General features: G+C 50.8%; 1 protein-coding gene and 1 long non-coding RNA gene across 4 annotated transcripts; one reads left to right on the top strand and one right to left on the bottom strand.

The window, feature by feature from the left end:
* Positions 1-11,374: 11,374 nt before the first annotated feature.
* On the bottom strand, positions 11,375-15,647 carry Trim47 (tripartite motif containing 47). 2 transcript variants are annotated; one of them, XR_015450249.1, is made up of 7 exons: positions 14,887-15,647; positions 13,857-13,952; positions 13,382-13,612; positions 13,028-13,226; positions 12,560-12,634; positions 11,597-12,309; positions 11,375-11,503 (listed from the first exon to the last, which is right to left on the bottom strand). XR_015450249.1 is itself a non-coding variant. In XM_004860718.4 (6 exons), the coding sequence occupies exons 1-6, from the start codon at positions 15,559-15,561 to the stop codon at positions 11,669-11,671; spliced, it is 1,917 nt and encodes a 638-aa protein (XP_004860775.1). In that variant the 5' UTR covers positions 15,562-15,647; the 3' UTR covers positions 11,375-11,668. The 2 variants fall into 2 exon arrangements, 1 of the variants encoding a protein (XP_004860775.1); XM_004860718.4 differs by having other exon boundaries at positions 11,375-12,309.
* On the top strand, positions 13,494-24,564 carry LOC147828757 (uncharacterized). 2 transcript variants are annotated; one of them, XR_015450253.1, is made up of 3 exons: positions 13,494-13,632; positions 21,880-22,001; positions 22,431-24,564. It is a non-coding gene; the product is annotated as an uncharacterized LOC147828757 (long non-coding RNA). The 2 variants fall into 2 exon arrangements; XR_015450252.1 differs by lacking the exon at positions 13,494-13,632 and adding an exon at positions 16,925-21,369.
* Positions 24,565-25,783: the final 1,219 nt, after the last annotated feature.

Below are 25,783 nucleotides of genomic sequence, written 5' to 3'. Positions count from 1 at the left end.
TGTTGTTGTTATTGAGACAGAGTCTCACTTTGTAGTACAAGCTGGCCTTGAACTCACTATATAGCCCAGGCTGGCCTGCTCCAAACTCATAGCAGTTTGCCTCAGTGCTGGGATTACAGGTGTGTGCCATCATGCCCAGATTTACAATTTTAATTTTTTTTTTTCCTTTGGTACTGGGAATCAAACTCAGGTCTTCACACTTGCCAGGTAGGTGCTGAGCCCCTGAGCTACATCCCTGGCCCTACAATTTTAAATATTAATAATCAACTTTAAAAAGAAAGAGAAAATTGGGCATGGTGGTGCATGCCTGTAATCCCAGCACTCAAGAGGCTGAGGCAGGAGGAATGCCCTGAGTTCGAGGGCAGCTTGGGCTACATAGTGAATTCAAGGACAGCCTGGACTATATAGCAAGACCCTGTCTCAAAAAAAATTTTTTTTAAAGAAAGGGAAAACCCATCTAGCTGTGACTAGGCATTAATGGCTACTCTGAGAACCATAAAAGGGAAATTGGAGCTGGGCACGGTGGTGAGTACCTGTAATCTCAGCATTCTGGGAGGCTGAGGCAGGAGGCTCACAAATTCAAGCCCAGCCCAGCAACTCAGTAATTTAGCAAGACTCTGACTCAAAATAAAAATTTTTTTAAAAGACCTGGGGATGTAGCTCAGTGCAAAGGCCCTGGGTTCAATCCCCTGTACTAAAAAAGAAAAAAGGGGGCAAGGTAGAGGTGGAGAAAGTGTCCAGCCCAGCCCACTCACTTGCACCCCTTCTTTTTTGCCAAACATGGAGGTAAAGGCAGATCCAAGTTTCGTGGGGCCTGAAGCTTATACATTTTGGAGGCCCTCTTTAAGAAACCAAATACCTGATGATGAGTGCACATTAATAAGGCCACACTGAGGCCTCTTGACAGAAGGGGAAATGTCATGAAGAGGAAGTCACAGGGCAGGAGATAGTAAGTTTAACCGGTTCTGGCTACAATCTCTAACCTCTTTGCAAGTTTTAGAAAAACATATGACCATGTGAACACATTGCTGGGGCTGCTCCCAGGCGGTGGAGGGGCTGGTTGTTGGCAGCACTCGCACTGAGGCACATAGCAGTTTGTCCTGCACCAAGCCTACAGCAAGAAGGCCCCTGGGTCCGGGTCTCAGCTCAGCTCTCCCCTCCTTCTACTCCTTACTGCTTGTTTCTTTTTTTTTTTTTTGGTACCGGGGATTGAACTCAGGTCCTTGCGCTTGCACAGCAGGCAGCGAAACCACTGAGCTAAATCCCTGGCCCTACACTGCTTGTTTCTAGTAACATAATATCTCTTTTTGCCTAACAGTGATTGCTGAGAATCTCTAGGCTGGAGCCTCCAATGTGTTGTGCCCAGAAGTGGTGCAGGAACTCCTGAGATGCCAACCAGGGTGCTGAACCGGTCCCCTCCTGACCCAGAGACGCTTCATCCATTTGCCCCAGTGAGCCAGACAAATATCATTTGCACTGAACAATTAATCTCTTTCTAAGTGTGCCACAAATTATAAAGGTTGGTGAATGGTTTTCATATGGTGGCTTCCTTCTTGTGTCCATTACTGGGGATTGAACCTATGGCCTTTGCACCAAGCTACATCTACAACCCTCTTTATTTTTGTTTTGAGTCAAGGTCTCACTAAAATGCTAAATTTCCCAGGCTGAGCTCAAATTTGTGATCCTCCTGCGTCAGCCTCCCAGAGTGATGCTGGAATTACAGGCGTGCACCATCATGTCTCACTGTGTAGTTCAGGCTGGTCTTGAACTCACTATGCAGTCCAGGTTCGCCTCAAACTCACAGCAGTCCTCTTGCCTCAGCCTCCCAAGTGCTGCCTCTCTGCCTGGCAGTTTTTAATTTTTAAAAAATTTTAGCCCACAGCTGGGCGTGGTGGCATAGTCTGTGATCCCAACATTAGGGAGGCTGAGGCAAGAGGATCAGTTCATGTTCAAGGCCAGCCTGACTACATGGTGAGACTGTCTCAAAAACAAACAAAAAAAAAAACCCGGAAAATTTTAGCTCACAGTAAGAAATAGATTTAATAGGCCAAGCTGGCATATCCCTCTGCCACACAAAGAAAATTTATGTCAAACCCTCACTATATTTATTTATTTAGGGTCTCTCTATTTCATCCAGGCAGCTGGCCTAGAACTTTTGCTCTTAACCAAGCCTCCTGCCTCAGTTTCTCTCAGCAGAGGCTGCCATCGTAGCCAGTGACAGTTGTTATCCTAGCTGTTCATGGGGAGGCCCACTACTAAGCCCTGCCCTGGTGACAGCGTCCTATCCCTAGTTAATCTCTGCTGCTTCTAATCCCTCCTCAGAAGCAGCAGCCACTGCAGAGCCGACCTTGCTTCTGTGGATGCCCTGGGTGCACACAGCTGAGCACCCTCTCTCCTGGATGGGAGTTGACCTGCAGCTCCCTGGTCCTGGTGGTCCCTGATGATGAGGCCTCAGCAAAACTGGCTTCCTGAATCTGTGCCTCCCTTACTGCACTCCTGGAGCAAACCTTCCTGTCCCATTAGCTCCGAGCACATGGGAAAGTCTTGCTGCAATCTCGAAAGCCAAGGAAAGACCCCCAGCGGGGCAATTCTGAGACTGCCTCTTGGAAGGGACATTTTATAGGAAAGGAGAACTGTCAGAGAGCTGGTGTCCATCCAGAGGTCACTGGGCTTCTCACCAACAACAGCTGGGTGGGTCACTGATTTCCCAGAACAATTTTAATTCAAGTTTATTTAAAAGTGTTTAGGGATTTTATCACAAGTGCTGTTTTTCCCAGAAGTAAACTGTGAATTTTAACGACCAAACACAAAACAAGAAAAAAAACCTATTTGCTCAGATCACGTTGGAATGGTTTTTTTCCTCCTTTCATCTTTTTCAAATGTATTTATTTATTTTTGTTTTTTGAGACAGAATCTTGCTATGTGTTCCAGGCTGGCCTTGACCTCACTATGTAGCCCAGGTTGGCCTTGAACTTACAGCAATCCTCCTGCCTCAGCCTCTCTGGTGCTGGGATTACAGGCATGTGCACCACACCTGACTTTTAAAATTTATATTTTGAGGAGGAGATTTTTATTTTGTAGCATGATGTACTCTGAAATTTTCCATTATATTTTGTCATTTTAAAAGAACTGATGGCTAGCCATGGTCTTGCATGCCTGTAATTCAAGCACAGGCTGAGGCAGGAAGATCACATATTTAAGGCCAGCCTGGGCAATTTAGTGCGACTGTATGTCAAAATAAAAAAAGAAATTTAAAGACCAGGGCTGTAACTCAGTGGGAGAGTGTTTCTGGATTCAATCCCAGTACTGCAAAACCAAAACAAACACACAATGACAACACAAAAGAATTTCTAATGGCTGTGGGATAAATTGATTTATGATCCTTGAAAATCTGTATTCCTTTCCTTCCAAGTGTGGTAGTGCACGTCTGTAATCCTAGCACTTGGAAGGCTGAGGCAGGAGGATCACTGTGAGCTCAAGGCCAGCCTGAACTGAATAGGAAGGAAGGGGAAGGGAAACAGTAAGGGGAGGGGGAAGGGGAAGAGGAAGAGGAAGAAAAAGTTCATGTTCCTGAAGTTCAGGCAAGGGTTGGGATGGGATGGGACTCAGGGAGGAGAAGAAAGGATGGAGTTGAGAAATGGGTCTGCATTCATCCAACGCCTAGAGCATGCTTAGGGTTCCCAAGAAAGCATCCTATAGTGGGACTTAGGTCATTCTCAACCTGTGTGGAAGGATAGTTGTCTTAGGCACAAGGTTTTATTTTTTTTTCTTTTAAATTCTTTTATTGGTACATTTTAGGGATACAATACAGTCACATTCCTCATTGGGTGCTTGTACCATTACATGAGTATCTTGCTTCTGATTTTTGCCCCACTCCCCAGTCCTCCCTTCAACGCCCCCACCCCTCCCTATTTGGAAAGGCTTTGTTTCCATTTATTTCTTATCTCATATTTTTTTCTTTCCCTTTTTAGCTTTCCCCTACCCCTCCCACTTCCCCTACCCCTTGAGACCTTTTCTTCATATTTCACATTATCAATTATTCATTTTAATCCTTATTTACATTTTCAGTTTCTCATACCAGAGAAACTATTTGGTATTTACACATGTGTGTCCTATTTATTTCACTTAAGAGTATGGCCTCAATGTGCATCCATTTAGCTATAAATGACTCTAGTTTCTCATTCTTTTTTTTTTTTGGTACTGGGGATCCAACTCAGGTCCTTGCACTTGCAAGGCAGGTGGTGGAACCACTGAGCTAAATCCCCGGCCCTCTCATTCTTTTTAAAAAATTTTTTTTATTTTTTATTTTCTCATTATTATTAATTTTTTTTTGTACCAGGGATCGAACTCGGGTCCTTGTGCTTGCACAGCAGGCGGCGAAACCACTGAGCTAAATCCCTGGCCCTAGTTTCTCATTCTTTATGGCTGAGTAGTACTTCATTTTATAACAAAAACCACAACCTCTTTATCCAGTCTTCAGCTGATGGGCATTTGGGCTGTTTCCAAGCTTTAGCTATTACAAACGGAGGCACAAGGTTTTAGCTTCACTCTTCACATGATAGTGATAGAGGAGGTAGGGGGTGTCAAAGCTGGCTAGGGAAATAAGCAGGACCTGTCACTTTCAAGATCCCTGGGCCATGCCAGGTGATTCTCAGGACCCGTATGTACAACTTCTCTCGAGCTCTCAGGAGACGTGGGCGGCATGATGGGGACCAGGCACCAGGAGGAGCCTGTTATCTTGACTCATCATGGTAGTCTGCCGTTGAAGGATACATTTTTATTTTTACTTTTTATCCTTTTCTCTCTTTGGCCCAAGTTTGCTCTGCACAGCTAGTTCTTCCCTTACCCCTTCACCCTTCATTTTCAAATAAACTTTTGGCACTGTTTTTGGGTTCTCTCATCCAATTTTTTGTTGGCGACAAGGAGGACCTACAAGCCTTCTGTTTGGTGAGCCATTTGTAAAGAAACTACCTGACAGCAGTAGGAGATTCTAAAGATTGAGAGGTGTTTTTTTTTTCCTTCCTCCTCCTCTCCTTCCTCCTCCTCCTCCTCCTGCTTCTTCATCAAGTTGGGTGAGCCTTCCTGTTCCAGGGTGGTCTCACAAGTTCTCTAACAATGTGGTTTTGGAGGTGGCTGAGCACAGAAGTTGGCAGATACTTAAGAGATAAACTGGGACCCAAAGGCTGTTGTGTGCAGCCGGGGCTGGAAGGGGCAGGAGTGCTTTCCAAGGCCCTAGCGAAGAACAGAGTTGGGGGGTGCTTTTCTGATGCTCAAGAGCACCGTCTTGTTCCCACACAGCGATCCCCAGAGGGATGTGGCCCTGCTGGGGGCCCCTGAGCTGTGGTTTGGGGAGTGTTAAAGGATTCAGTTAGGAGTCAGAAAACACACCAGGTATTCGAACAGAGAGAATTTATGATACAGAATTAACTAAATATAGTTAGGCATATTGCTGTAAGATAACTAGGTAACTGAAAAGGTGAAAAGACAAATGTTAAGGGAACAGCCAGGCGTGGTGGCCCATGCCTGTAAACCCAGCACTTGGGAGGCTGAGGCAGGAGGATCACTGTGAGTTTGAGGACACCCTGGGCTGCACAGAGTGTGCAAGGCCAGCCTGGACTACATATCAAGACCCTGCCTCAGGAAAAAAGGGTGCTTAGGATGTAGCTTAGTGCAAAGCCCCCAGGATCTATCTTTAGTCCCTCCTCCAATACAAGGTAAGAGCTAAGGTGTCAGAGATACCAGCCACAAGAAGTAGTCATCATCTCCAGGGCTGTGGAACCAAAGAGAAGTGTTGGAACTATTAAAATAGAAGCTTGAGGGCTGGGGATTTAGCTCAGTGGTTCTGGCACAGGCCTCGAAAGCGCAAGGTCCAGAGTTGAATCCCCATACCAAAAAAATAAATAAATAAAATAGAAGCTTGAACAGGAACTGCAGAGTCCTCATACCCAGCCCTCCGAGGAGAGGGCCTCTGCCAGCCTGTGCTGGGATCTAGTGGCCTGGAGAAGCTCAGGTGAGCAGTGGAGCGATCTGAAGCCATAGGATCAGGGAGCAGTTTAGTTCAGGGGTGTTGTGGGCTAAGTGGTGTCCCCTCCCCCTAAATTCATACGTTGCAGTCCTAACCCCAGGTACCTCAGAATGTGACCTTATTTTCAAGTAGGGTTGTTGAAGACAAAGTTAAGACGAGGTCATCAGATTAGGGTGGGCCTAATTCAATATTCAATATGACTGGTGTCCTTATAAGAAAACTTGGACACAGGCATGCACACAGGGAGAATGCTGTACAAGGACAAAGGCAGAGATCTACAAGACAAGGACTGGGTTGGCAGCTATTTTCAGAAGCAAAGAGGGTGGCACGGGATGGATTCTTTCCCACAGCCTCCAGAAAGAATCCTACTGACACCTTGATTCTGGAGGCCTGGCCTTCCCAACACTGAGAGACAATATGTTTGGGTTGTTTAAGCACCTGGTTCATGATATTTTGCTACAATGGCCCTAAGAAACTAATGCTGTGGGTTTGGAGCTGAGAATATAGTTCGGCACAATCCTCAAAACTTGCTTGGTCTGCGCTGGGGATTTAGCTCAGTGGTTCCGGCGCCTGCCTCGAAAGCACAAGGTCCCGAGTTCGATCCCCACTACCCAAAAAATAAATTAAAAAAACTTGCTTAGCCTGGGAGAGTGTGGCCTCGGCAGGGGTAAAGAGTGGTTGGATTCCGACAGTGAGCAGCAGCTCCCCTGGAGGAAGGGTCGAAGCTCTGCTATCCTCTAGGCACCATGTAAACCCAGATTATTATCCTACTGAAAAGGAGGAGCCCCCAACACAGCTGAAGTTAAATTTTTGTTTTTTGGATTTTTTTGGTACTGGGGATCAAGCTCGGGTCCTTGCACTTGCGCAGTGGGCAGCAAAACCACTGAGCTAAATCCCTGGCCCAGCTGAAGTTAAATTTTATTTGATTTCGGAAGAATACCAAAACAGAGATTTCTTGTACCTGAGTGTATGAAACAGATGCATGGTTGATTCACTGAAATTTTTTTCACCTGGAAAACTGTCATCTTCCCAAAAAGCTGGTAGGAGAAAGGACTTAGTAGTACTGGACTTTCTGCCATTTGCTGCTGGCCAAGCTGGGGTGGAGTGGCAGATGCCACGGGAGATGCTGGTGAGGTGGATGTGAACTATTTCAGGGCAGGCCCTTTTTTGGCCATGGGTATTTCAAGCACACAAATTCCCTGTTCCTTCCTGAGGAGGCAGGGCCAATGCAAAACTGGGGGTGTTTCTGGTTGCCATGGAGATGGGCCCCACCCTGAGGTTCCCAGCCTGGACCTCCAGGCTCCGTCAAGTTCAGTTTCCCCAGACCCAGCTGTGAGGTCTGTTCTGAGTGATTTGTGCTGCAGGAATGTTTACACAAACTTCTGCTGTCCATTTCCACATCTGTGTCCCCCAAAGCCCAGAGAGTGAGAGAGAGGCAGGGTCACCTCCAATGATGGCCCAGCCCAATACTGAGGAGCCGGGGCTCAGGGACTCTTCTACAAGAGGGGGCTCTGGAGGGAAGAGGGGAGGCTGAGGCATAGAGGGTCTTTGAGTTTCTCACTCAAAGGCATAGTTAGGAAACGGCTCGGGTGGCAGTGTTAGCCAAGATTTCCTGATTCACTACTTTTTTCCGGTGCTGGGAATCAAACCCAGTCTCCTGTATATTAAACACATATGCCAAGCACGTACTGTACCACTGAGCTACACCCCTACCCTGCCTTTCAGATTCCTGAATTTACTTGTAAAACCATTCTCCAAATTGGCTGGTGGCCCACGCCTATAATCCTAGCACTTGGGAGGCTGAGGCAGGAGGATGACCTTCAGTTCAAGGCCAGCCCAGGCTATAAAGTGAGTTCAAGGCCAACCTGAACTTCGTAGAAAGATCCTGTCTCAAAAAAACAAAAACAAAAAGCCGGGTATGGTGGTGCACGCCTGTAATCCCAGCATTCAGGAGGCTAAAACAGGAGGATTGCTATGAGTTCAGGACCAGCCAGAACTACATAGTAGTGAGTTCGAGGCCAGCCTGAACTACATAGTGAGACCTTGTCTCAAAAAACCAAACGGGGTGCTGGGGATTTAGCTCTGTGGTTTCGCCGCCTGCTGCGAAAGCACCAGGACCTGAGTTTGTTCCCCGGTACCAAAACAAAAAAACAAATAAACAAAAAAACAAAAAACAGGGCTGGGGATTTAGCTCAGTGGTCCCACCGTCTGCTTCACAAGCACATGGTCCTGAGTCCTATCCCTGGTACCAAAAAAACCCCCAACCAAACAACCATTCTCCAAAAAGTGAAAGACAATTTTTTATATTAAAGTGAATAAAAAAATAAAGTGAATCAGATATTATGAAGTAAAAATTCAAATTTTTACTGTTATTTAAGGGAAACAAAATGCCAAAGAATATTTCCTGCCTGTCTCTGGGCTGGCTCCGTTACTGCTGAGCCTGTATGGGTGGCATCTGTTGCCCCTTCTCTAAGAGCACTCAGTGAGGACAATGAGGTTCTTACAGCCTTGGCAAGCCCTGTACCACTGAGCACACCACCAGCCCTGCGGTTCTCATGCATCTTGGAGAAGATGTGACCTCGGAGAAAGGGAACGGCCCTGTCTTCCAGACTTTGAATGCTGGCATCAGCTGGAAGTGCTTGTGTTGGGTGTGGGGCTGAATGGGACACAGACTGCAGCTAAATGCTGTTTCCCTCCCTGGGGCAACAAACAACTCCAGCCCAATAGAGACAGCTGCAAACCTCAGCCACGCCCAGCTCACCCCCATCTTCCTGGCCAGGCCCTTAGCTCAGCCACAGTCTGGGTCCAGCCTCACCCTCTCTGGCTGGGAGGAGAGGAGGTGAGTGTTCCTTGGGACTTGGGAGGGGACCTAGGAGGCCCAGGAGAGGACAGTGGGCCTCTTGCCTCCTAGAGCTTGGGGAGGCACTGGGGCCAGTGAAGGCTGCAGGACCCAGTCGTCTGCGGCTGTTGAGAGGGAGGCATAGCTGAAGCCTGCCTCTCAGCCAGTTGTTTGGAGCTTATTTTTCCACAGATACAAAGCTCAAGCAGAGGTTGGCTCCATGCCTGGCCCAAAGCAACTGTATTCAGCTCACAGCACTATAGCCTAGAACCTTCACCCCTGCGCCGCTGTCTGGGACTGGAGGGGGCTCTGGTGGTGGGAGCATCTGAGTCTACCGACCCTCAGGGAGCTCTGCCAAGGCTGGAGCGTGGGAACTGAGGCTGAGCACAGACAGCTCTTACACAGGCCTCGAGGCTGGGCACCAGGGCTGTGCGTGTGCCTTTATACATTTCTAAGCACAGGACACACCTACGCTGTGGTGTCCTGGACTGGGTGGCTTGGGCAGCTCCTTACCACCTCTTGGCCTGAGCTTCTCCATCTATTAATGGCACCCCAACTAGATCTGTGGTCCTTTAACTGTCTTTTTTTGATCCAGGGATTGAACTCAGGACCTTGTGCTTTTGAGACAGGTGGGGAACCACTGAGCTAAATCCCCGGCCCCCTAACTTTTTTTTAAGTCTTTTTCGGGACCAGGGATATAGCTCAGTGCTTCTGGCACCTGCCTCGCAAGCGCAAGGTCCCGAGTTCAATCGCTGGTACCAAAGGAAAAAAAAAAAAGTCTTTTTCAAGCAAATTTTGAATAAAACAGATAACATCTTCCCTGATTAAAAAAAAAAAAGTGTTAGAGGAGCCAGGTCTGGTGGCACACGCCTGTAATTTCAACACTCTGGAGGCTGAGGCAGGAAAATTATTAAGAGTTTGAGGCCAGCCTGGGCTACATAGTTAAGTTCAAGGCCAGCCTGGACTACATAGTGAGACCCTGTCTCAAAAACAAAAAACAAAACAAAAAGTCACTGATTTCACAGGGTCCCATGCCAGACAGTCTTGGGAGCTGGAAGTCACTCTGTAAGTGGCACACTGTGAGTGGCTGTAGCCATGGATATGATCAGTTGGGCTTAATTCTATCGAGGAAGCTCCTGACCTGTTTGAGCCCTCGGCTGTCAAGTTCACATGTGCGGACATGTCAGAGCTTCCTGCGGGTCAGGGAGCAGAGGGCTCCAGAAGGGCAGCATGTGGGTTGCCAAAGTGAGGGAGATACGACAGAGCAGGTGGCATAGGGCTGGGCTGTAAGTTGGGGGCTGGCAGCTGGTGGGGAGGGGGCTAGGAAACCCCCATCAACCCCCACTGGCCAGTGGAGCAGCTTCCCACCCACCCCCTTGGAGGGTGACTTGGATCTGAGGGACCTGTGGCTACCATGGGAACCGGTTGAGAACACAAAGCCCTAGGAGCAGGGAGGCCCCACCCGGAAAAACAACATCCTGGCTGCTGGGGCCCAGGCCTGCTGTGCGGGAGGGGCTATTTTTAGCTCAGAGGCAGCAACTGCTGGACTTGTATGGCCTTGCTGTCTGGCTGCATAACTCACCCATTGTCCCCTTTGACCTTGCCTGGCGGCTGGGAAGACTTTCCATCTGCTTCTTACCCTCTTGGATCCACTCTGGGGTGCACCTGGGCCATGGAGAACCCCAAGGGAGGAAGCTGGCCTGGAAACATAGGGACCCTCAGGCAACACAGGCTGGGCAGGAGGGTCTGGGACAGCAGAGGGCAAGGAGCTCTGTTTCTTGAAAGACAGCCGGAAGCTCTCCCAAAGCACAGGACCCCCATCCCCAGGCTGGAGAGCCAGGGCTGTGTTGCAGGCACACACCTGGGCAGACTCCACAGGACACTGGCCCTTTATTGTAGATGTCCTGGGCTCCAGCCACACCCTAGCGTGGTCTCAGCCACATCCCTCCGTGTGAGACTGTCCTGGTGAAGGAAGTCCGGATCTCCAGCTTGCCTGCCCATGTCCTACCCCTGCTTTTGGGATGTGGCATCCGTGTTTAATTCTGGGCACGACCAGCAAAAGGCAGGCCCAGAACTGGCTGTGGCATCAAGGATGAAAACAGCAGTGGGAGCCGGGCCATTCAAAGCAAACATTGGGGCAGCCAGGACAACTGTGCAGCCCTGTGGCTGGGCCTCTGGGAGAAGCCACCTCTGGCTGCCCTGCCTAGAACCAGGGAGAGAGGGTCCCCTGAGCAGCAGGCACCATTTCAGTCCCCTCCTCCTGGGCCAGGGGCTTTGCCTACCTGCCAGCTCTCAAAAGCTGCCTGTAATCCCAGCAGTCTGTGAGGTTGAGGATCCCAAATTCAAACCCACCCTGAGCAACTTAGCAAGACCCTTCCCCTAAATAAGAAAATGAAAAGGGCTGACAATGTAGCTCAGTGCAAAGCCCTTGGATTCACACAAAAAAAGGAAAAGCTGAGTAAGTCTTGGGAATTCTTGGTGGGTAGGGAGAGGGGTGAGAAAGGGAGTCATTCATTCAACAAATGTTTATTGAGCACCTACTGCGTGCCAGGCATTGTCCTAGAAAAGGAGAGGTTGGATCTGTCCCAGCGTTAAGTTCTCTCTCCCCAAAACAAGGCTGGTGTGGGGGGGTCTCCTCCCTGAGAGAGAGGCAGAAGGGCAAGTTATAGAAGGTAGAGGCCTCTCGAAGTGAGAGAGCTGGGAATGTTTGGGGCTCTAATGGTGGTGCCCACCTCGGAGGCAAGATAGACCCCAGATGCAAGTCCGCCCAGACCAGGGTGGCTGCAGGAGGTGGCTGGCCCATATCACCTCCTCTTCAGCACAGTTATGCAGGACTTCTTGAGAGGCCCAATCTGCAGATGGGCATCCACACTCTCCAGGAAGAAGGCAGGCTTGAGCCTGTGGGTGAAGAGCCCTGAAAAGTGGCTGTCCAGGCGGCTCTGGAAGGGGTCAGTGGGGGAGGCCAAGGCGCCACTCCGGCGTGGCCTGGATGCCTTCAGCCTCCGCAGCAGGCTCATCTTGCCATCACGCACGGCATAGAAGGCCAGGGCACGGTCAGCGTACTCCAGGCAGATCCCAACTGTGGGCGAGAAGTCGTTGGGCAGGGCCACCTCCAGTCCATGGAACCAGACAGAGAAGTTGCGTCCATTCCACTGCAGGCAGCAGGACTGCGCGTTGCGGCCCAGCCGGCCTCGGTCATAGGGCTCTTGCGGGGAGAAGCCTTCCGCCATGACTCCCACGCTGACCCAACCCTCAATGATTTCTACCTCCCAGTAATAGGTGCCTCGGTCCAGGGCGCCTTCGCCCAGCACCTGCTCACAATGGGTGAAGCGTGTGGCTGACTCTGGGTAGTTGATGGGACACAGCACCCTTTTGACACCTTTGGTACCATACAGTTGCAAGAACTTGTCTGCCGTATCACTGTCCAAGTCCACGATGTAGGCAACTGGCCACACAGATGGAAGAGATACAAGGCTCAGAGCCAGGCTCAGATGGGAAGGGTCCCCTGAAGGTGCCCACCTCCCCCCCACACACCCTCACCCCTCCTTTGGAACAGCACCCCTCAGCACTACTGGAGAACACCCCTGCGATGACCTTGCCACCCCAGGATATAGTGAGGGAAGTGCAAACCCTCTGGTGCCTGCGACCTGCCTTAGGAGGCCCCGTGGGAGCCAGCGGGCTCTGTGTCCACTTACACTTGAGGAAATAGTCCCTGGGTACGTCACTCTCCAGGAGGTTGGTGCTATCAGGGTCCTGGGACTCGGCATCAGCTGCAGAAGCGAGACAGTGGGAGATTATCTCCTAGACTGCCCATGGCCAGGCTGCTGGGCATGGTGCCCACCCGAAACCTGTGGTTTGCAGCCCCCTCCTTCCTCCTAAGGCCAGAGTCACCTGGGGACAGACAAACACCCAAATATGGCACCCTGTGTTCCCATGCATGCTGATTTCTGAGTGCTCCTGCTTTTCCCACTCGCTCCCTGGACCTCAGCCCCTCTGAAACTGGACAGTGGGTTAGGAGGAGCCCCCTCTGCCCTCCTGGCTGTGGCTAAAGAGCAGACAGGTCATCACAGGGTGGTGCCAGGCACACAGTTTCCCTCTTCTATCCCTGGGTGCCTGTGTGTGGAGCCTGGGGCAGGATGAGTCATCTGGGGGGAGGCAGGTACCTTCTGAGCCCAGCTTCTGCAGCCCGTCCTCATCACCGCCCTGCCCCCGAAGCTGCTCCCACTGGCTGGCACAGGCGGAGGCCAGCACATCTCTCACTGCCCGGACAGCTTGCGACGACTTGGTGAAGCTGAGCTCCTTTGGGGGGCTGGGTCCAGGGCCGCTCCCCTCCTCCAGGGCCAGCCGTAGTGCCAGGAGCTCCTGCACCAGACAAGTACCCGTTAAAGCTCTGCTGGCCACAGCTCCTCCTGGCTGGAAGGGACAGTGCCACCAGGATGCTAGACAACCCCAGAAGGCTGGGTACCCAACGCCCCCAACCCTCCCCCCTGTTCCCTCTGGCCTACAAGGTGCCTCACCTGCAGGAAGCTGACTGAGTCAGCTTCAGGGACCTGACTGAGGTTGTGGCGGGCCCTGCTTAGGCGGCTGCGCTGTTCCTCTCGTCGCCGCAGGTCTCCCTGGGAGCGACTCAGCATGGTGGCCTCCCCCTCCTCAATGAAGCCCAGCACCTCCTTCTGGAAGCTCTGCAGGTTGGCCACAGCCTCAGCAAACAGCTGGCTCACCCGCTCCCTCTCTGCCACAGCTGCGCTCTGCACAGGATGCAATGGAGGTAGCCATGAGGGGCAAAGAACAAGCCTGGCCTTTGGCCTCATTCTTCCCAGATGCCAGGTGCCCACTCTGTCCTCTCTGGGGGACAGAGGGACCCTCCCAGCCTGCCCTGGATCTGTGCCAGGGCGGGGAGATGCAGGTGGTCAGTGGGTACGACACTCCACTGACCTCACACTGCCAGGGGTCTGCAGAGATGCACGGGGGGGGGGGTTCGGGGTGTCTGACCTTGATGAGGGCCACAGTGCGCCGGGACTGAGCGATGCTGGCACCCAGCTCATCTATGCGGTCCTCCACAGCGCTCAGGACTTTGGGCTGCTCAGCCTGTGGGCGACATCCTCCCTGAGCTCCGGGGCTGGTAGAAGCCCCAGCCCTGTAGCAGGGTCCTAGGACTTGCCAGGAAAGAGTAGAGGGGTGACCAAGGATGGCATCTGTGCATGGGTGGCCGTGGCCACGAGGTCCCATTTCATGCCAGAGATGCCTGGAGCCCAGGGTGCCGGGCTGTGCCATTCCAGGATGAATTCCTGGAGAGGGCAGGCTAACTGTGAGTGCCCGGCCTGTACCAGGCCATCCATGGGTCTATATTTTGCTCAAATCCATTTGAGAATTTCCTCCAGTGGGGTAAGAGAGAGTGAGAGGTTATGGAGATGTAAAGCATAGGAGAGCTTTAAACTGTCTTGGGGATCACAGTCCCCAAAAAGCCTGGGTCCCCAAACCAAGCTTGAAAAAGAGGGGATTCCAGGCAAATCCCCCGGGTCTTATGAGTCACTGGTCCAGGCAGGAGAGACGGAAAATCCCAAGGCCAGAGGCGCCAACAGCAGGCTGCAGGCCAAAGGAAACTGGGGGTGGAGGTATCGGTCCCTGCACAGGCTCCCACCACAGCCCAGAAGGCAGGACAGAGAGGATCTGTGTGCCCAGCCTGCTCTGTCACCCCCGTCTCCCGCCACACCCATCCAAAGCGGCTCCCTCAGCCCAGGGCAAATCTGAGCTCAGTCCACTGCCTCAGGCGGCAGCGGCTTCCAGCCCACACCGCGCTGGGGGACCTACCACGGCTGCCCCAAGGACACTGGTGTCCCCCCTGCCCCGCCCTTCCTGTCCTTTAGGTGCTGTCACTGGTCCCTTCTTCCTTCTCTATCCCCACCATCAAGAGGAGATGACACTGTCAAGGCTGGAGGGACTAAAAAGGTTCTCAGAGGAAATTAAGACACAACCCGAGAAGATGGGGGCTCCCCCGCCGCCCGAGGTGCCCGCTCCCCACCTCCTGGAGCGCGCGCTCCTGCTCTAGCGACACGAGCTCGTGCCCCCGGTGGTCCTGGGCGGCGCAGGTCTCACACAAGCACACGCGCTCAGCGCGGCAGTAGCGCTCCAGAGGCCGCAGGTGACGCGGGCACAAGCTCTCCTCCAGCCGGCGCAGCGGTGGCACCAGGCGGTGCCCGCGCAGGGCCGGGCTGCGCTCGTGCGGGCCCAGGTGTGCGGGGCAGAAGGAAGCGAGGCAGGTGAGGCAGGAGAGCGCCGCGGGCAGGGCCGCGCCCTCGGGACACGCGTCGCAGTGCACCGGCTCTTCTCCCGAAGGCCACGGCTGGGGCGCGCAGGGGGCCGACGGCTCCGGGGCGCTGGGCGGCGCGCTGGGCGCCGAGGGCTCTGGCGTCGGGCCCCGGGGCGGGTTGGGCATGGGTCCGGGTCCGGAGCCCTGGCGGAGCTGCAGCAACTCGGACAGCGTGTGGTTCTTGCGGAGCTGCAGGCCGTCGGGGAAGGGCTCCTGGCACAGCGGGCAGCGGGCCGCCCCTCCCGAGCCGCCCGCTCCGCCCGCGCTACGGTGCGGCCAGAGCGCGCCCAGGCAGGCGAGGCAGAAGTTGTGGCCGCAGGGCAGCGTCACGGGCTCCCGGAGCGGCTCCAGGCATATGGGGCAGCTAAAGGGCCCGCTGCCGTCCATGGCTCCGCAGCCCCTGGCGCCGCCCGTTCTGCTCGCGCCTGGGAGGGACCCGACTTTGCGAGCCCGGGCGCCGCCCCCTGGGACCGGAGCCAAGGGTCCGGCCCCCTCCACCCAGGCTCGGCCCGTCCCCCTCCCCCGCGCAGCAGCCCCGAGCGACTCCGGGGGGCGCCCCAGTCCTCGCGGCCAGTGTGCAAGGGACAGGGCGAGGGCAAGCACGCGAGGGGGCGCCCAGGAGGGAGGCCGGAGGGAGTTCCCTCTCCATCCCCCACCCCCAGCCTGGCCCGGGCTCGGGAGGGGTGGCGGAGCCGGTTGTGTCACTACCTACGGCACCTTGCGCTCCAGACCCCTCCCTGGCACCGCTAGCAAAATTCCTGAGCTCCTGACTACAGAGGAAATAATTGCTGATGTGCGTATGTTTTTACCCCTTAGCGACACTATTTACCCCTGGTGGGGAACTTCGGCTTTTCTAGACCTGAAATGGGAAGTTATGTCACCCTCCAAGTCCTTTGTCTGAGAAATTCAGTTCCGGTCCATGAACACTAGCGCGCACCTGTGGTGCTCCCGGACAAATATTAGGGGCTCCCCAAGAAGAGGCCCTGGTTAAGACTTGCCCAAGTATGCACACGAAACGGTATGTCTTATTGTAAGCTATATCTCAGTAACGTTAAAATTCCTGGGCTGTACGCCCATCCTCGCAGCAACTTAGGATACTGAGGCAGAAAGATCTAACGTTCGAGGCCAGCATCAGCAACTTAGGGAGACCCTGTCTCAAAGTAAAAAGGGCTGGGGGGTGGGCAGGGGTGGTGGTGCATGCTTGTAACCCCAGCACTCTGGGAGGCTGAGCAGGAGGATCACAAATTTGAGCCCAGTCTGGGGAACCTGGAGACTTAGGGAGATGCTGTCTCAAAATAAAAATTTTTTGCTGGGCATGTTGGCACACACCTATAATCCCAGCACTCTGGGAGGCTGAGCAAGAGGATCAAAAGTTACAGCCCAGCCAGGGCGACTTCAAAAATATAAAATGAAAAAGGGCTGGGCTGGGGATTTAGCTCAGTGGTGCTGCGTCTGCCTCTCAAGCGCAAGGTCCTGAGTTGATCCCTGGTGCGGCAAAAAAACAAAAACAAAAACAAACCACAATAAAATAAATATAATACTGGGTTATAACCTTGAGTCCATGCTAATAGTAATAAGTAACTGGATAAATGAACAAATGAGGGTAGAATAGACACATTTGTTCTCCAGGGTGAAGCATAATTTCCCCTCCTCGTTGCAGGCTGTGACTTTCTTCAGAAGGAAGTACAAGAATTGTTTAATAGTGGAGGAACCCAAAAAGGCCACCTAAACCAGGAGGTCAAGGTCAGCATCAACAGTGGTATGTCACAGCAGTAGCACAGACTCTCAATATGATGTGGTCTTCTTCCCTCAAATGAATAACCCCTGTCTGATAACGAGAAAACCATCTGACAAATCCTGAGGACCAGTCTCTAAGATACCTGATGAGTACTCCCTCAAAGACTTTTTTTTTTTTTGGTACCAGGGATCGAACTCGGTTCCTTGCGCAGCAGGCCTGGAAACCACTGAGCTAAATCCCCAGCCCCACACCTTTTTTTTTTAAACTGGAGTTTTGAACCTAGGGCCTTCATACTGAGCTACATCCCAGCCTTTAAAAAAAATTTTTTTGTTTTTGTTTTTTGAGATGGTCTTGCTATGTAGTCCAGGCTGGCCTTGAACTCACTATGTAATCCAGGGTAGCTTGAACTTGCTGCATGCTCCTGGTTCAGCCTCCCAAGTGCTAGGATTATAGGTGTGTGCCAACATGCCCAGCAAAAATTTTTTATTTTCAGACAGGATCTCACTAAGTCTCCAGGTTGCTGAGGCTGGGCTCAAATTTGTGATTCTCCTGCCTCAGCCTCCCAGAATGCTGGGATTACAGGCCTGTGCCACCAAATCTGGCTTGGTTCTTTAATTTTGTGGCTAATTACCATACAGTTTAAAATGTAACCAAAGAGAAAATTGGGTGGAAGGTAGATAGGAACTTTGTACTCTTGATCTAGCTTTTCTGTAAATGTAAAGTTACTCTCAAATGAAGTTTCTTGAGCTGGGCATAGTGGTGCACGCATGTAATCCCAACACTCAGAAGGCTGAGGCAGGAGAATCACTGTGAGTTTGAAGCCAGCCTGGGCTACACAGTGAGTTCAAGGCCCGCCTGGGCTACATAGCAAGACCCTGTCTCAAAAAATGAAAATAAATAAAATAAAGTTTCTTTTAAGGGCTAGGACTATAGCTGAGAGGTAAAGCACTTGCTTAGCATGTGTGAATCCCCAGGTTCAGTCCGAACCACAGCAAATAAAACGAAAGGTTATTTTAACAAAGTAAGGGAATAGGAATACGGTTATGAGGGCTGAGGGCTGGGATGTAGCTTAGTGGCACGGAGCCCTGAGTTTGAATCCCAGTACCCTCCAAATAAACAAATAAATAAGGAATATGGTTATGGAGGGATGGGTGATCCATCTAGAGGTGGGAATGAGCCCTTGCCCTGCAGCCCTGTACAGCCTATGGAGTTCTTTTCAAAGTAACGCTTTTTGTTTTTGTGGCGGTGGGGGTCAAACCCAGATCCACTAGTATAGGAAACAGGAAAGGGGACATTGCCAGAACCTCTGCCACCTGCCATGGGTCCCAGCTTCCTGTGAGCCACTACAGCACAAGGCGAATTAAAGAATAAGACAGGAAACTAGACTTAGAGTGAAGAAGCTGGGTCTTGGGACCTGATCAGTGCTGCTCTGGGCAACTAAAGACAAAGGCCCCCAAGCACATCCAGTATTTATTGAATACAATCGTGGGAAGGAATAAGGAGCCAGGTATGCTTTGAAGGCATCTAGTGAGGTACTGTGGAACATCTGACATGATAGCATCAGTAAGAGATGTTAGGGAATAAGTACTGCTTATCTTGCTTGGACAGAACAAATCGGTACAGGTACAATTAGCTAGTCACCAACAAGGTCAGTGAGAAGCCATAATTCAGAGGAAAAGATTTTAATTAGGGTCACACTGACCTCAGCTGCACGTAACTCAGCAGAGCCCTGCCACTTCACAGACCAGGGGCTACATTTCCGTGGCAGCCACTGGGGGAAGGGCTATACTTGCCCGGTCTGCTGTCTGACATGTCCGACTCCTGATATAAAAAAAATACAGCCAAATTAGGGAAGACAAGAAGCAGGTGCCACTCATTGCCCGCTAGTACCGGGCAGGGATGTCTGCTACACTCCAGTGTGCTAGGTAAGTGCTCCAGACTGAGCTACACCTGCCAACCTATAATGGTTTTAAATACACAAATCAGGACAGGTGTGGTGATGCACACCTGTAATCCCAGCCACTTTGTGAGGCTGAGGCAGGAGAATTGCAAGTTGGAGACTAGTTTGGGCAACTTAATGAGGCACTGTCTCAACATAAGTAAAAAGGTATAGGGTATATGGTGGTGAACCTACAGCACATGTGCTACTCTAAAAGGTTCCCCATCACTGGTATAGGCTAACTCATGGGAGGGCCTTGGGCTCAATCCCCACCACTGGAAAAAAGAAATAAATACACAAAATAAAATGTGTAAGATTCCATGGAAACCAGTTAAATTGAAGCACAGGTAAAAGATACCAAGAAAGGAAATTTGTGATAAAATTACATGTAGTTAGGGCCAGGGATTTAGCTCAGTGGTTGTGCCGCCTGCCTCAAAAGCGCAAGGACCTGACTTTGATCCCCGGTACCAAAAAAAAACCCCAAATCATCATCATCATCAAAAAAAATTACATGGCAGTTTTCTTTTTTGTTTTCATACTGGAAATTGAAGGCAGGGGTTTGCACATACTAGGCAAGCACTCTAGTGTGGAGCTACATTCTCAGCCCTTTTTATTTTGAGACACTCTCCTGCTCAAATCTGAAATCCTCCTGCCTCAGCCTTCCAAAGTGCTGGGATTACAGGAATTAGCCACCATACTTGGTCATTTTAAAAAAACAAGAACAACCCAAACAAACAAAGCCCCCAAAGTAAGGTATTGATGGAGTCTAAAATTACGATCACTTTGTAATAATGAAGATAAATGAAACTTCAAGCTTCTTGTAAGCACTGTGATATACTATGAGCAAAAAGGAAAAAAATATATCTTTGGTGGTATTGAGATTGAACCAGGGTCCTCAAATGAGCTGCCTCCACAGCTCTTTTTGTTTTTCTTTTTGAGACAGGGTCTTGCTAAATTGTCCAGGTGGGACTTGAACTTGTGATCTTCCTCCTTCAGTCTTCCAGAGTGTTGGGATTATAGACACACACTATCATGCCCAGCTAGCTATACGTTTCATTTCCCCCTTCCTCCCACCCTCTCTCTCTCTTCCTTCTTTTTTTTTTTTTTTTTTTTTCTTTCATACTTGGGATTGAACCCAGGGAGCTACATCTTCAGCCCTGTTTTTATATTTATTTATTTTTGAGACGAGGTCTCCCTTTGTAGCTCAGGCTGACCTTGAACTCACTATGGAGCCCAGGCTGGCCTCAAACTTGCAGTGATCTCCTGCCTCAGCTTCCTGAGTGCTGGGATTACAGGTAATGATCTGCTATGCCCAGCCAGCCCTATTTTTTTTTTTCTTTTTTTGAGATATAAATACATTTTATTTTATTTTATCCCATTCCCTCCCTCAAGCCCCCTCCTCTCTCTATCCACAAAAGCTTTGTTTCCATTTTTCCTTCTATTTTCAGTTTTTCCTTCTCCCTTCCTTCCTTTCTCCCTCCCTTCTCCCTTGTTCCCCTTCCCATTTGAACACTTTCTTCCCATTTCCTAACATCCATTATACATTTCGGTCCTTAGTTCCACTTTCAGTTTCTCATACCACAGAAATAATTCAGTATTTAAACATGTGTGTCTGATTTATTTCACTTAGGAGTATGGTCTCAAGGTGCATCCATTTAGCTATAAATGTCTGAAGCTCATCCTTCTTTATCAGCCAGCCCTGTTTTTTGTTTATTTGTTTGTTTTTGTGGTACCGGGGGATCAAACTCCGGTCCTTTCGCTCCTGCAGCAGGTGGTGAAACCACTGAGCTAAATCCCTGGCCTCCTGTTTCTAATTAAAAAAAAAAAAAAAAAAAATTACAGGCACATGCCTGTAATCCCAGCACTCAGGATGCTGAAGCAGGAAGATTCCTATGAATTTGAGGCCAGCCTGGGCTATGTAGTAAGTTCAAGACCAGCCTTAGCTACATAGCAAAACCCTGTCTCAAAAACAAAACAAAACAAAACCCTACTTTAAAAAAACAAAAACAAAGAATGCCTACTTTAGCCAGCAGTGTGGGCATGTGCTCGTGCTACTCATGAGGAAGAGTAAGGAGGATCCTTTGAACCCAGGGGTTTGACGCTAGCCTAGGCAACATAGCAGAACCCCTCTCAGAAAAAAAAAAAGTATACTTCTGAAGGACACTGTGCCAAGCCTTCCTTGGAAAGAAGGAAGAACACACAGATCCAATAAACGCCTCCCAGATGCCATACCCTTTGGCAGTCCGTCTCTTAGAAACTCAGGCTGTTTTGAGACAGCTAAGGAGGCCAGAGAAGCCCTGTGACTCACCCGCCACCCTCCAGATGGGCTGGGCGGAGCTTACCGTGACGGGTCAGTCAGGCGGTGGTACTAGTGACCAGACCTTGGAGGCATCCTGGGGAGGGCATGCAGGAGCCTGGCCTGGGGCTGCAGTCTGTCTCAGCCATCTGTTAACTCCAGGATGGTCCACATCAGCAATCAGCGCCTGTCTGCTGCCCCTCTGCTGCCTGGGATGAGCAGGTGGATGGAGGAGATGTGTGGGGATGGAGGACGCCAGGGCCACGCTCCTTTCGTAGTTCACCTCTTAGGGACAGGCGAGGCCCTGGGCCTGGGAGGCACAGGTTTCGGGGGGGCGGGCACTGGGCAGAAGGAGCTCACCAGGAGGGCCCCAGGTCTGTTCACATCAGGATCTGCCACAGGAATGGGACATTAGTACCTGTCACTGTCAGAGGCTGATCAATCCTCAGATCTGCCTAGAGAGGGGTGCAGCGAGGGCTAAAGAAAGATGAAGAGACAATTTCAAAGTTCACGGGGGGCTGGGAGGTCAATGCCAGAGTGGGCAAAGAGAGAGACACTCCGAGCGAGCCACTATTTATTGGGTGCACACAGTAATCGGAGGGAGTATCGGGTGACTCAGAGGGCGGCAGTGATCCTGCCTGCGCCGATGAGGGCAGTGAGATGGGGAAAGGATTCTTACAACAGTAGGAAAGATGATATAGCAGGGTAATAAGGAATTTGTCCTTCCCCCAGGCAAAACCTGCTTTTTATTACTACTCAGTTCCCAAAGAACCAGAATGTCTTCAGCTGATGTAATCTTGCCCTTGAGCATCACAGCATCATGGGACCACTGAGGCCTCAACTTGTGACCAAAGGTACACAGAATTATGTTTCCGCATACCATAGCTGGCTCTTGGGCAAGGAGACACTAGGCCTCAGAAAGCCCTAATCATAATTTAATTATGAAATGGTTTTCCCTCAAAATTATATAGAACGGCTCGAGACATGTCACAAACCAAGTGGCTTAAGAGTACTAAAACAGAGTGGCTTAGAAGTAACAGAAGTCTTGAGCTGAGGATTTAGCTCAGGGGTGCTGTGCCTGCCTTGAAACCAAAAGGTCCTAAGTTCGATCCTTGGTACCAAAAAAAAAAATAAAAGAAGTAACGGAAGTCTGGACTGAGGATGTAGCCCAGCAGTAGAACACTGTCTGGCATGTGCAAGGCCCTGTGTTCCATTCCCAGTACTGCAAAAAAAATAATAATAATAATAATAATAATAATAATAATAATATTCTCGCTGTATAGGAAGCCAGATCTGAAATCAAGGTGTCAACAGATATGTTTCCTTCAGGAGGCAACAAAGAAGACTCTGTCCCAGGCCTGCCCCCCAGCTTCTGATGGTGGCTGGCAACTTTGGGTATTCCTTGGCGTGTCGATGTGTCACTTCAGCATCTGTCGCTCTTGTCACATGCCCTCTTCTCTCTGTGTCAAACTTCCTCTTTTTTTTTTTTGTGCTGGGGATTGAACCCAGGGCCCTGTGAATACTAAGCACGTGAACTACCAGAGTTACACCCCTAGCCTTAAATTTCTTCTGTGCGTGTGCGTGTGTGTGTTTTGTGTGTGTGTGTGTGTGTGTGGCACGTGTGCGGTACTAGGGATAGAACCCAGGGCCTTTGCCCTGAGCCACATTGCCCAACTTTTTATTTGAGACAGTGTCTAGATATGTAGTTCAGGCTGGCCTTGAATTCTTTTCTTTTTGGTACCAGGGATCAAGCTCAGGACCTTGCAGTTGCGAGGCAGGCGCAGGAACCACTGAGCTAAATCCCCGGCCCTGGCCTTGAATTCTTGGTAATCCTTCTGCGTCAGCCTCCCGGATTGCTGAGATTACAGTTGTCCACTGACAGAAATCAAGGCCCATGGCCTCACACTTGCTAGGCAAGTGCTCTACCACTGAGCTATATCCTCAGCCCTGAAGATTTTTTTTAAGCAGCTTTATGAATATTGCTTCACGTACCATACAATTTGAGCATCGAGAGTATACATTGCAGTCCAGTGTGGTAGTGCACGGCTGTAGTCCCAGTACTCTGGGAGGCTTAGGCAAGAGGGTCACAAGTTCAAGCCCAGCCTGGCCAACTTAGCAAGACTGTCTCAAAATAGAAAGCCTTGGATGTAGCTAGTGGTAGAACACCCCTGACCTCAATGCCTAGTACCGCAAATAAATTAATTAATGAATAAATAAAGTGTACATTCCAATGGTTTTCAGGTGTTCTCAGGATTCTTTGTTGTGGGGCTGTCTCAGGGATGTAGGATGGTGAGCAGCATCCCTGGTGGGCCCTCCCCATTTGTTTCCAGGAGCGCCACCTGGTCATGACAATCCGAATTCTTTCCTGATATTGTCCAGTGTCCCTGAGGGGCTGAATCTCTCAGCTGAGGACCTCAGCTAAAGCCCAAGGTCCAAGGCCTGGTCCTTGCTGGGTTTTCCTCCCTGACACAGGAAGCTCACAGAAAGGCAGGGAATTGTCCACCAGCCCTCACCTTCCTGTGTAGATATTGAGGCTCTGCCGTTCAGACCCTTCACAGGCCCCCATCTATGCTTCCTGCTGCCCCTCCCCTGAGCTCAGCTGTCCATCCACCTATCCATTTGCCTGTCCTTTCATCTATATGAGGCTTTGTTGGTCTGGGCTGGTGATGGGCTATGGGAGAGGCTTGGGAGCCAGTGTACTGTCCAGGTTGGCCTGTGCAGGATAACCCCTGCTGCAATCATGGCCACTGTGACAGAGAACAGAGCCTGGATGGCCCATAAACAAGACATTTCTTTCTGCAGTGTGGAAGTCAGAGATCAGGGGAGCACCGTGCATTGATGAGGGCCCTCTTGCAGTGCAGACTGGCCACCTCTCCTCGTGTCCTTACATGGCAGAGAGAGGGCCAGGGAGCTCTTTGGGGCCCCTTTTAAGGTCACCGATCTCATTTATGAGGGCTCCATTCTCATGATCTTGTCATCTCTGGACATCCCTATTTCCTTAACCCTTGGAGGTTAAGATTTCAACATATGTCCCAGCACTTTGGGAGGCTGAGGCAGGATTGAAAGTTTGAGCCCAGCCTGGGCAACTTGGTGACTCAGTGAGACCCTGTCTCAAAAAGTAACGGGCTGGGAATGTAGCTCAGTGTGAAGGTCCTGGGTTCAATCCCCAGTACTGCCGAGAGAGAGAGAGAGAGAGAGAGAGAGAGAGAGAAGAAGAAGGAGGAGGAGGAAGGAGGGAAGGGAGAAAGAAAAAGAAGAGAAATTAATTTAATACGTGAGTTCTGTGAGGATACACACATTCTAGTCACGGTCCCTCCCTCGGGAAGAAGTGCCCAAACAGAGGTACAATCCCTGCCTGGGAATCATGGGGAACGCTGGGGATTATGGGAGTGACATTTGAGCTGGGCTGTCCTGGGCAGGCGGCTAGGACTTGGGTGGGTGGGACAGGGTGGGAAAATATCTTCTGGACAGAAGGAATAGCAGCGGGAGTAGCCTGGGCGCACCCAGCTTGGCAGGAAGTCGGATAATGAGTTCCATACGTCGGTTTCCACAGGAGCCCTGGTCACAACCATCGCTTGTTTGCCAAGATCCAAGAAGGGTCAGGAGACTCAAGGGTCAGCACCACCCTGCTCCATGGCTTGGCAGCCAGGCACCTGGGTTTGCTGACACCACATATCCACCTGGCTCTGAAGGGGAGTTCTCAGGTTGAGGGGTACCTAGAGAGGTGTCCTGCTGACATTCTGCTTGGGGAGATCTGCTCCCCCAGGAGGAAAGCATGGAAATGTGTTGTCAGAGTGCTGGCATCTCCTCCCTCCCCTTCTTCCTTGTTTCTTTTTTTTGAGACAGGGTCTCCCTATGTAGTCCAGGCTGGGCTTGGACTCACTATGTAGTCAAGGGTGGCCTCGAACTCATGGCAATCCTGCTGGACGTGGTGGCGCACACCTGTAATCCCAGCACTCGGGAGGCTGAGACAGAAAGATCCTGAAAGTTCGAAGCCAGCCTGGGCTACATAGTGAGTTCAGGGCCAGCCTGAACTACAAAGGGAGACCCTGCCTCAAAAAACAAAACAAAACAAAACAAATCATGGTGATCCTCCTGCCTCAGCCTCTCAACCACTAGGATTACAGATATGTGCCACCACACCTGGCTTTCTTTTTGGTTTTTTGAGGCAGAGTCTTGCTAGGTGTTCAGGCTGGCCTTGAACAGGTGTGCACCACCAGACCTGGCCCTTCCTGTCTTTCTTGAGGTGGGGTCTCTATGTTGCCCAGGCTGATCTTGAACTCATGGGCTCAAGTGATTCTCTTGCCTCTGTCACCCACACAGCTGGCTCTACAGATATGAACCACTATGCCCCGAAGGATGCTGGCATCTTGTTTCCATTACCACTGTTTCACAGTTGTTGCCAAGTGTCTGCAATCTTTCCAAAATGAAGTGGCTATTAGGACAAAGGCAACTTGTGAGCTCTGCAGGAACCTGTTCATACCTGTGTCAAAAAGAAACAAAAACAAACCAAACCTGGTGTAGTGTGGTGATGAACACTTGTGATCCCAGCATGCAGGAGGCTGAGGCAGGAGGACTGCAAGCTTCAGCCCAGCCTGGGCAACTTAGCAACTTATGAGACCCTGACTCAAAATAA

This window comes from Heterocephalus glaber, unplaced genomic scaffold, assembly GCF_053883595.1.
Source record: "Heterocephalus glaber isolate CG9 unplaced genomic scaffold, H.glaber_assembly_v1.0 deba00000937, whole genome shotgun sequence".
NCBI lineage: Eukaryota > Metazoa > Chordata > Mammalia > Rodentia > Bathyergidae > Heterocephalus > Heterocephalus glaber.
This window is presented reverse-complemented; position numbering and strand designations above follow the sequence as displayed.

Coding starts and splice junctions, on each gene's coding strand:
- Trim47 (XM_004860718.4), bottom strand. CDS start 15,561: ATGGACGGCAGCGGGCCCTTTAGCTGCCCCATATGCCTGGAGCCGCTC. Junction 13,227..13,381: donor ACTCAGTCAGCTTCCTGCAG/GTGAGGCACCTT, acceptor TGTCTGGTGCAG/GAGCTCCTGGCACTACGGCT. Junction 12,635..13,027: donor GCAGAAGCTGGGCTCAGAAG/GTACCTGCCTCC, acceptor TCGCTTCTGCAG/CTGATGCCGAGTCCCAGGAC.